Source organism: Balaenoptera musculus, chromosome 21 (genome assembly GCF_009873245.2).
Source record: "Balaenoptera musculus isolate JJ_BM4_2016_0621 chromosome 21, mBalMus1.pri.v3, whole genome shotgun sequence".
NCBI classification, from domain to species: Eukaryota; Metazoa; Chordata; class Mammalia; order Artiodactyla; family Balaenopteridae; genus Balaenoptera; species Balaenoptera musculus.
Genome location: NC_045805.1, coordinates 23,824,778 through 23,835,566, shown reverse-complemented (window position 1 = coordinate 23,835,566; position 10,789 = coordinate 23,824,778). Strand labels below are relative to the sequence as shown.

Sequence of the window (10,789 nt, the reverse complement as noted above, 5' to 3'; positions counted from 1 at the left end):
TAAGCAATGTCTGTCTAAATTAATTTGAAAGACTTCCATGGCCCAGTCAGAATGGCCATCATCAAAAAATCTACAAACAGTAAATGCTGGAGAGGGTGTGGAGAAAAGGGAACCCTCTTGCACTGTTGGTGGGAATGTTAATTGATACAGCCACTATACAGAACAATATGGCGGTTCCTTAAAAAACTAAAAATGGAAGTGTCATACAATGCAGCAATCCCACTACTGGGCATATACCCAGAGAAAACCATAATTCAAAAAGAGTCATGTACCACAATGTTCATTTCAACTCTATTTACAATAGCCAGGAAACGGAAGCAACCTAAGTGTCCATCAACAGATGAATGGATAAAGAAGATGTGGCACATATATACCATGGAATATTACTCAGCCATAAAAAGAAACGAAATTGAGTTATTTGTAGTGAGGTGGATGGACCTAGAGTCTGTCATACAGAGTGAAGTAAGTCAGAAAGAAAAACAAATACCATATGCTAACACATATATATGGAATTAAAAAAAAAAAAAGGTTCTGAAGAACCTAGGGGCAGGACAGGAATAAGGACACAGACGTAGAGAATGGACTTGAGGATGTGGGGAGGGGGAAGGGTAAGCTGGGACGAAGTGAGAGAGTGGCATGGACATATATACACTACCAAATGTAAAATAGCTAGCTAGTGGGAAGCAGCCGCATGGCACAGGGAGATCAGCTTTGTGCTTTGTGACCACCTGGAGGGGTGGGATAGGGAGGGTGGGAGGGAGGGAGACGCAAGATGGAAGAGATATGGGAACATATGTATATGTATAACTGATTCACTTTGTTATAAAGCAGAAACTAACACACCATTGTAAAGCAATTATACTCCAATAAAGATGTTAAAAAAAAAAAAAAAAGACCTCCATGGCATGGGTGCTAGGGTTCTCCAGAGAAACAGAAGCCGTGGGAGACACACATTTATTTTAAGGAACTGGCTCACGTGGTTATGTAGAAGTGGACCCCCTGGCTGGAAGAAGTTGATCTTGCAGTCTCAAATACATCTACAAGTGGGAAATTCAGGCAGGGTTTCTATGAGGCAGAATTGCTTTCTGCGGGGGGAAACCTCAGTCTTTGCTCTTAAGGCCTTCAGCTGATTGGATGAGGCCCACCCACACTTTGTTTATTTTATTTATTTATTTTTGGCTGTGTTGGGTCTTCATTGTTGCGCGCAGGCTTTCTCTAGTTGCGGCGAGCGGGGGCTACTCTTTGTTGCGGTGCGCGGGCTTCTCATTGCGGTGGCTTCTCTTGTTGCAGAGCACGGGCCCTAGGTGTGCGGGCTTCAGTAGTGGCAGCACGTGGGCTCAGTAGTTGTGGCTCACGGGCTCCAGTAGTTGTGGCTCGCGGGCTCTAGAGCTCAGGCTCAGCAGTTGTGGCGCATGGGCTTAGTTGCTCCTTGGCACGTGGGATCTTCCTGGACCAGGGCTCGAACCTGTGTCCCTTGCAATGACAGGCGGATTCTTAACCACTGCGCCACCAGGGAAATCCACCCCTCACATTTTGGATGGTAATGTGTTTTACTAAAAGTCTACTGATTTAAATGTTAATCTCATCTTAAAAATACCTGCGCTGCAATATTTAGACTGGTGATGACCAAACAGCTGGGCAGCATAGCCTGAGTTGACAGAAAATTAACCATCATGGCATGCTTGTAAAAAGGACCATTTTATCAATATGAGCTACAGTGTCTAGGGCCTATAAGCCTTTTGGGGAACCTATAAAGTGTTTGAGACCTGCACATAAAATGTGTTGATTCCAAAATGTAAAAAGTACAAGTAAGAATTAATAAATATTTAATTCAATGACAAAAAGCATAACTTTTTCCCTAACAAATTAAGTGCAACTCAGTTCTTCTGAACCTAGCAAGTATATTTAATGGGGGTTGTGGTTGCATTTTAATATGTTTACTATGATGTGAGCTTATTCATTGCTTAGGGAGCCCTTTTCTCCCATTAATTGCTCTACTGTTTGTCTAGGTCTTTGTGCCATCTGTGGCCTGGAATAAACTATCCATCTGTTTGGAAACATCCTTCCAGAGCCAATTTAAGCGTTCCCCCTTCTCCACTTCCCCTGCATTTAAAAAATTCCTTATCTCTGCAGATGATTGCTTCTTTATTTGTCCACTACAGTGTGCCAGTGGTATACTGCACCTATAGTTCTTTTTTTTTTTTTTTTAATTTATTTATTTATTTATTTATTTAATTTATTTTGGCTCTGTTGGGTCTTTGTTGCTGCACACGGGCTTTCTCTAGTTGCAGTGAGTGGGGGCTACTCTTCGTTGCAGTGTGCAGGCTTCTCATTGTGGTGGCTTCTCTTGCTGTGGAGCACAGGCTCTAGGCACGTGAGCTTCAGTAGTTGTGGCTCGTGGGCTTTAGAGCACAGGCTCAGTAGTTGTGGCGCACAGGCTTAGTTGCTCTGCGGCATATGGGATCTTTCCGGCCCAGGGCTTGAACTTGAGTCCCCTGCATCGGCAGGCGGATTCTTAACCACTGCGCCACCAGGGAAGCCCCGCACCTATAGTTCTTTAATGCAAGTATTTGTTGCCATTTCCTTCTCCCTAGTAGATTCAGAGCTACTTGAGGGCAGGAACCGTTCTTATTCATCCTTCTATTCCAAGTGCTTAGCACAGGTCTGTCATAAAATGGTAGCCCAGGGACTTCCCTGCTGGTGCAGTGGTTAAGAATCTGCCTGCCAATGCAGGGGACACGGGTTTGGGACGATCCCACGTGCCGCGGAGCAACTAAGCCCATGCACCACAACTACTGAGCCTGTCCTCTAGAGCCCGCGAGCCACAACTACTGAAGCCCACGCACCTAGAGCACGTGCTCTGCAACAAGAGAAGCCACTGCAATGAGAAGCCTGCGCACGGCAACGAAGAGTAGGCGCCGCTCGCTGCAACTAGAGAAAGCCTGCGTACAGCAACGAAGACCCAACACAGCCAAAAATAAATAAATAAATTTATTTATTTAAAAAAATAATAAATAAATGGTAGCCCAATAATTCTCATCATTTTTATTATTCAACTGTGTTACCTTCAACTACATTCAACCAACCAGCTTTATCCTCCATGCTTTTACATATGTTATCTAATCTTCGTAACAGTTCTTTTGAAGACAACAGAATTCTGATGAATAACTGGCATTATTATATCGAATTTTAAGATGAAGTTGTTCAGTCTCAGAGAGGTGACTGATTTGCTCAGAGTTCCCTAGCTAATTGGAGGCTTTCTTTCATGTTTTCTCTTCTGTGCAGAGCTGTCTCCCACTAACAGGGGGTCCTTGCCCTTAAGATGCTTTTGAATCAGGCTATACTCTCCCGTCCCTTATTTAAGGCTTCTTGCTCTTGAATGTGCCTTCAGAGATGAAAAGTGGCTGGTCTGGGATGGCGCTGTAATGCTCTGGGCTCAGTAGATGGACCTCTACCCGCCAAGAAATGGCCTCTTGTTCTTGTCTTGCTTGTAGGCAGTGTCTCTTGGATTTCTTGTCCACACCCTAAAGAAGAGCTTCTCTTTAAATGTTCCTCTCCACACTTTAGCTTCCTTAAAACCTTTCAAATTTTAACAAGTACTTACTGAGTACATCATACGCACCCAGCACTGTTCTATGTGTAGGGGGGTACAGCAATAAAACAAAGTTCCTCCCTTGCAGAGCTGACATTGTAGCAGGGAGACGGGCAATAAACTAATCGAGAAATAGGTATATAAAGGGTGGTGACTAGGTACTATAAAAAAAAAAAAAAGAAATAGCATAAGGAAATAGTATAAAGAGCCTAAGGAGGAAATGGTTGGGAGGGGAACCCGCCTCCCTTCCCCACAGTTCGTGTTCTTGCACCCCCTCCCCAATCGGGTGAGTTGACTGTCCACAATTGGAAAATGAGATTTTCCATTTACTTAGTGAGAAGAATATGAAAGTCAGATGACTGGAAAGGCAAATACTGCAGTATATAAACAAAACCAGAACTCCTGAAAGCAATGCTTTTCATACATATCCTTACTAGGTAATCTAACACCAGATGCGTTTTGGTTTCTATAGTGAGTTCCCTTTATCAGAAAGCCAACTTTTATACTGCTTATCTCCAGTGCTTTTGTTTGCCTTTTGCTCAGCCAGGCCTTCCTAAACGGTATAAAAAGATCAAAGAAAAACTGGTTGAGATTTCCAGGAAAGCATCAGTTAAGGATTCTGGAAAGGACAGTATCTTTTGTTCCAGTTCATGATGGATTGGCTTCAGCTGTTCTTCCTCCATCCTGTATCACTTTATCAAGGGGCTGCTTTTCCTTTTGCGCTTCTGTTTAATTATCTCTGCATTATGGATTCATTTTCCACTCATGCCAGGTAGGTTTGACGGCTAATTTTGCTCTTACATCTATGAATACTATAGTAGATCAAAAAGCCCAGGTTGGAGTGCAGATGTGAGTATTAAATACTAATTACACTGGTTGTTTTTAAGTTATCATCACTGCCACCGATTATTGATTGCTTGATCATGATTATGTCTAAATAGAGTGAATCGCAACTGGAAATTGACATCATGTCTGCATTGACTCAGCCAAAGTTTGATAGGGTCACATTAAGTGGGAAAAGGATGAAAATACATGGGGGAGAGATGGATGTTGGGGTGATATAGGAATTCCCCAAATAGATGCATCTATAAATCAACCACATGCCCCAGATGTTCTTGAACAGTCTTAATTTCATGGAATTCTATCATTTTCAATAAAATTAAATTTTATTAAATATACAACTATGTGATTTTTTTAATGCCTTTGTATGATTTCTCAGAGAAATGAAAAAAGTCAAAATAAATTTTGTTTAATTAGTTTTATCTCTACCTGGGATCCGAAATTACTGTCACTAGAGATTTGATAACTTGATTGAAATGATTTTTTTATACCTAATAAATTCAATACATTAGAGACAGCCCCTATTTTTAAAAAAAGGTTTTATGGAATATCCTTTTGTAAAGTGAAAATCCATTGTCAAAGTTCTACCTCTTAATAATTCACTTATTTTGGAAACTAGGATTTTTATATATTGGGGATTCGTAAGTAAAATCTAGCTGTTTCTAGCAACCAGGATGGCTGAGTTCGATTAAACTATGGTAGGTTATTACATCTTCACAACTGGTTGATGGCGCTTTACCTTTGTTTAGGAAACGAGGGAAGCAGTTGTAAAAAAAAAAATTTCCTATTGAGAAAGAATCACAAACAATAAAGCAAAACAAGTGCAAAAATAAGGGCTAATTCCCATAGGTTAAGATTGCTGGCTTTGGGAGTTAGCCTGGTGAGTCCTGGTCCCTCACTTCCTGAGTGTCCTTGTGTATGTGAATAAACTCTCTGAGTTCATCTGTAAAATGGAAATAATAATGCCTACCTCATGGGATTGTTTTAAGGATTAAATGAAGATATTTCATATAAAGGAATTACTAGCCCAATGCCCAGAATAAAATAAGCACTCCAAAAAATCATGCATCGTGCATTGTACACGTGTAGACACAATAATGTTTACAAATCCCCAGGGCAGTTGCTTTGGGGAAGAGCACTTCCCAAAAGTTCTCCCCTATTTCCCGATGGCAGGGAGGCGAAGGCTTGGGCGGGTAGAGGAGGAGTCATCCCAAGCATAGGCTGCAGCTCAGGAACGGCCAGGGCCTGTGGAATAGAGCCTCGCACACCGAAGCACCTGCCATCTCCCTCAAGAAAGAAAGAAATTCTTGCAAAGACGTGTGCGTCACAGGCCAAGGAGCCATGATCTACGCCCTGTGACACAGAGATTCATTCACTTTTCCTGTCCCTGACCACTCAATCCCTGTTTCAGATTTTTTTCCTGGCCTCTTTGTTCAGATTTATTAACTAGGCACCAGTTAAAAGGAAAAAACAAACAAATCTCCATATACTGTGGAAAGAAGAGCCGAGTCCTCATAATATGGAAACTCTGGTGCCTCTGCAGATCCAGAGGGCATCCGCTGGCTTCCAAAGGAGGCATGCTCCACAAACCACTTCACTGATGTAGGTATTTACAGCATTACAAAAAGCACCAAGTCATGAGAACTTAAAGTGCAGTAGAGAGGATTAAGGGCAGATATAAAGACAAATATCGTGGTATCACTTATATGTAGAATCTAAAAAATGATACAAATGAACTTATTTACAAAACAGAAATAGACAATAGACTCACAGACATAGAAAACAAACTTACGGTTACCAAAGGGATAGCTGGGGAGGGGGTAGAGATAAATTAGGGGTTTGGGATTAACATACACACTACTATATATAAAACAGACAACAAGAACCTACTGTATAGCACAGGGAACTACACTCAATATCTTATAATAACCTATGATAGAAAAAGAAAAATATCTGAAAAAGAATATACATATGTATAACTGAATCACTTTGCTGTACACCTGAAACATTGTATATCAACTATACTTCAATAAATTAAAAAAACAAAATATTATACTAATGATAGAAGCTTTACTCAAATAAGCAAATACTGTATGATTTTATTTGTATGAATTTGGAGAATAGGCTAAACTATGTATGCAGATGACAAAAATTATTAAACGATACACTTAAAGACTTTGTAATTGAGTTTTCAAACACTTATCAAAGGGAGGCATTGAGGGCCAGGGGGTGCAGCTCTGTGGAAAGGGAAGAGACTCATCTGTATGAGATGATGTCTAGAGTCCTCCTAGATCCTGGATCCTAGATTCCCATCACTTTGGTCGGGCAGCAAGTGCAGGGCTGGGTGTGGCCCTACTGGGAAACATTCCAGACCGGTCCCCATAGGATTGTTGGGGGCAGGTATCTCCCCACTGGACTGGCAGACATCAAAGAGGGGTGTCCAGGGTCCCAGAGGCAGAAATCAAGATTTGTCGCCTGCAGAAGTGGTTTACAAATGGACTCTGCCTCTACCCTCCATGTTTCTCTCCTTCAGAAGAACAGGAGGAATACTTCAGAGTGACAGCAGTGTGACTTCTGTAGGGGTGAGGGGGCGCCCACCTCCACTGGGTTCCACAGATGAGCTGCCACGGGAAGTGACTCATCTGTCGCACTGCTCCAAGGCGTTCTGTGTTCCAGGTACCTGTTCCTCCTGGCGGGAGGAGGAGCCCTGGCAGTAGCCGCCATGGGTTCCTTCGCTGTGCTGGTCTTCATCCCCGCTCTGTGCACCGTGGTCCTGATCCACTCGCTGGGCCCCCAGGACGTCCACAGGCTGACTTTCCTCTTTCAGATGAGCTGGCAGACGCTGTGCCACCTGGGTCTGCACTATACGGAATATTATCTGCAAGAAGCTCCTTCCACGAGGTAAAGCAGCTCGTTCCTGTGTTCCTACGGAGCCCACCAGGGTTTGCTTGCACTGGGGTGCTGGTGGGGAGGACCTGGGCATTGAGTTTGAATCCAAATTCTTCCCCATCTCGGCAGTGTGATCTTGAGTGAGTCAGTCAACCTCTCTCAGCCTCAATGTCTTTTTCTGAAATAAAGGGTGTGTGTAAGTGTGTGTTGGGGGGATAGCAATACCTATCTTGCAAGCCTCTTAGGTTAGAGTTAATGAATGAATATAAGTGTAATTGTATGACGAATCTCCTAATAACTACCATGTGCTGCCTGCATGGCACAGTGCCTGGCACTAGCTGTAATTCACATTGTGCCCGAGAAAGGGGGTGAACCAGGAGTCCCATGGCCCACAGATGAGGCCGGCCTGCAGGTGACTAAGCAGAGTACACACACCTCAGTGTAAGTAGTTTAGACACATAGCCGGCAGCCTCCCCGCTGTTTCAGTAGGACAGGAAAGGTATAAATCTACCGTAAACCTTTGCTGCCTTCCCACACACCTGCTCTGCAAGAGTTTTACTTTCACTGACATTCAGCTCTTCCATCCCCCAGAAAAAGGGAAGTCACTCAATCCAGGAAAAAAAAATAGGGCACTAATTACAGTCTAGGGACGTGTTTTCCTGAGTCAGTGAGATCATCAGGACTAGAGGGAAACAGGCATCTCTGCCATCCTGAGGCCTGTTGTTCCTGGCTCTCGCTGTGATCACCATTAGCCCGGTTTCACGGTCGCTCGGTGAACTGGAGCGGTGACCTGTCGAGGGGGTCACCTCTCGGATTCTAGCTGCCATTGGTTACCTTACTCTGCCATCCCTCCCACACCCAGAATCCTATTCTTTATTCTGACTGTTTCCACCAAAGGCTCCAGGGCTTGCTTCTCTGAAGAAGAGGCGAGATGGTGGGTGCATAGGGAGTGGGGAGTACTGCCTGGGATGTGGCGACTTAGGATTTCAGGAAGAAGCCCGGACCCGACAGGGGCTGGAGGAGCAAGTTGAACAGAATCTGGCTGGATGGGAGGGAGGGAGGCTGAACCTGAGCTGAAGCGGGAAGATGTGTTAGTTTGCTCTGGCTCTCATACAAAGTACTGCAGACAGGGTGGCTTCAACAGCGAACATTTATTTCCTCTGGAGGCTGGAAGTCCAAGGTCAAAGTGTTGGCAGGTTCAGCTTCTCCCGAGGCCTCTCTCCTTGGCTTGTAGATACCGTCTTCTCCCTCTGCTTTCACATGGTCTTCCCTCTGTGTGTGTCTGTGTCCTTATCTCTTCTTATATGGAAACCAGTCATCTTGGGTTAGGGCCCACCCTCATGACCTCGTTTTACCTTAATTACCTCTTAAAGACCCATCCCCAAATACACACATTCTGAGGTACTGGAGGTTAGGACCCCAACATATGAATTTGGGGTGGGGGAAGACACATTCAGCCCTTAACAGAAGAGGACTGAACAGGGGTTAGTGGCATTTGGTGGCTACTTTGCTTACTGTTTGATAGGTCAAGTAAGGAGGTCAGTTGTCCTTAAGTTTTCAGACACAGAAGCAAAAACGGTTGGGAAACAGAGCCATTTTCTCCCCACAGGACAGTGTTCCTGATTGTAGAGTGTGTCACTGTAATTTTCATTAATTTTCTCCATGGTCAGCGGGATCTTCTCTACTGTGTGATGGTGAAGCAGGAACAGGTCAGGTGATTGGTTAAGAACACACCTCAAATTGCTAATGACTCAGCATACACCCTGAACCTCTAGCTTGACTCACTCTTCCTCAGCCCGAATCCCAAAGCCTTCAGAATCTTGCAGTCAGGGACTGGTTCATAGTCCAAATCTCCAACTTCCTATAGTCTCTATAGGAAGAACTAAGACCAAACAGAACTAAGGTCTTGTTTCTTCTGTGACAAATTTCTCCCTGATCCTCCATCCTAATCTTTATAAGGTATTCTTAGAAATACTATAATCAACGTTTCACCGTAATATTCCTCGTCATTCTTTTATTTGCCTCTCTACTGATTCATTTCTCCATTTACCTTTCCATCCTGCTCAGAGGAGCCTGTGGTTCTGGATTAATCCAAGAGTCTTTGTGGGGGAACTGCAGGCCATGAGATTGGTCTTAATTGTTTAGAGCCACCCATTTGCCACTGGATCTTTTTTTTTTTCTTTAATATTTATTTATTTGGCTGGGCTAGGTCTTAGTTGTGGAACGTGGGATCTTTAGTTGCGGCATGCAGACTCTTAGTTGCAGCATGCGTGCAGGATCTAGTTCCCTGACCAGGGATCAAACCCGGGCCCCCTGCATTGGGAGCGTGGAGTCTTAGCCACTGGACCACTAGGGAAGTCCCTGCCATTGGGTCTTGTGTGAGGCACTGGAAGGGGATAAAGTAAATGCGGAGTGTTTTTACATTAAAAAAAAATCTCTTTCAGGTTCTACGTCACTCTTTCTTCCCTCATGCTCTTGACCCAGAGGGTCACATCCCTGTCTCTGGACATTCGTGAGGGCAAAGTGGCAGCAGCAGCAGCAGGAGACGTCAGGAACAAGAGCTCTTTGTCTGAGCGTCTGTGGAAGGCTCTGCCCTATTTCAGCTACTTGCTCTTTTTCCCTGTTCTCCTAGGAGGCCCCCTGTGTTCCTTCCAGAGATTTCAGGCTCGTGTTCAAGGGCCCAGCAGTTTGTATCCCAGGCACTCTTTCTGGGCTCTGACCCGGAGGGGTCTGCAGATTCTGGGACTAGAGTGTCTGAAGGTCGTGGTGAGGCGGGAGGTGAGCGCAGGCGCAGGACTGACGGACTGCCGGCAACTGCAGTGCGTCTATGTCATGTGGTCCACAGCCGGGCTCTTCAAACTCACCTACTACTCCCACTGGCTCCTGGATGACTCCCTCCTCTACGCAGCGGGCTTTGGATCTGAGTTTGGTCAGAGCCCCGGTGAGGAGGGATACATCCCTGATGCGGACATTAGGACGCTGGAAACAACCCACAGGATAGCCCTGTTCACCAGAAAGTGGAACCAGAGCACAGCTCGGTGGCTCCGACGCCTCATTTTCCAGCAGGGCAGGACCTGGCCCTTGTTGCAGACGTTCGTCTTCTCGGCTTGGTGGCACGGACTCCACCCGGGACAGGTGTTTGGTTTCCTCTGCTGGGCTGTGATGGTGGAAGCCGACTACCTGATTCACACCTTTGCCAATGTGTTCATCAGATCCTGGCCGATGCGGGTGCTCTACAGAATTCTCACCTGGGCCCACACCCAGCTCATCATTGCCTACATAATGCTGGCCGTGGAGGTCCGGAGCTTCTCCTCTCTCTGGCTGCTGTGGAATTCTTACAACAGCGTCTTTCCCACGGTGTATTGTATTTTGCTTTTTTTTTTAGCGAAGAGAAAGCATAAATTTAACTGACGTCTTTCCCCAACTTTCATCTTATACACCCATGAAACAGACTTTAGAAAGTACCAG

At 44.8% G+C, this 10,789-nt stretch overlaps 1 protein-coding gene across 1 annotated transcript; it reads left to right on the top strand.

Moving 5' to 3' along the window:
- Positions 1 to 4,185: 4,185 nt before the first annotated feature.
- MBOAT4 (membrane bound O-acyltransferase domain containing 4) lies at positions 4,186 to 10,789 on the top strand. Its single transcript, XM_036838914.1, has 3 exons — positions 4,186 to 4,364; positions 7,109 to 7,333; positions 9,766 to 10,789. Exons 1-3 carry the CDS (start codon positions 4,243 to 4,245, stop codon positions 10,730 to 10,732), a joined length of 1,314 nt encoding a protein of 437 aa, XP_036694809.1. The 5' UTR covers positions 4,186 to 4,242; the 3' UTR covers positions 10,733 to 10,789.

Bases quoted from the DNA above. Each gene is read 5' to 3' on its own strand.
- MBOAT4 (XM_036838914.1), top strand. From the start codon at position 4,243: ATGATGGATTGGCTTCAGCTGTTCTTCCTCCATCCTGTATCACTTTAT. The intron at 4,365-7,108 runs GTAGGTTTGACG...TCTGTGTTCCAG, and splicing joins TCATTTTCCACTCATGCCAG to GTACCTGTTCCTCCTGGCGG. The intron at 7,334-9,765 runs GTAAAGCAGCTC...AATCTCTTTCAG, and splicing joins CAAGAAGCTCCTTCCACGAG to GTTCTACGTCACTCTTTCTT.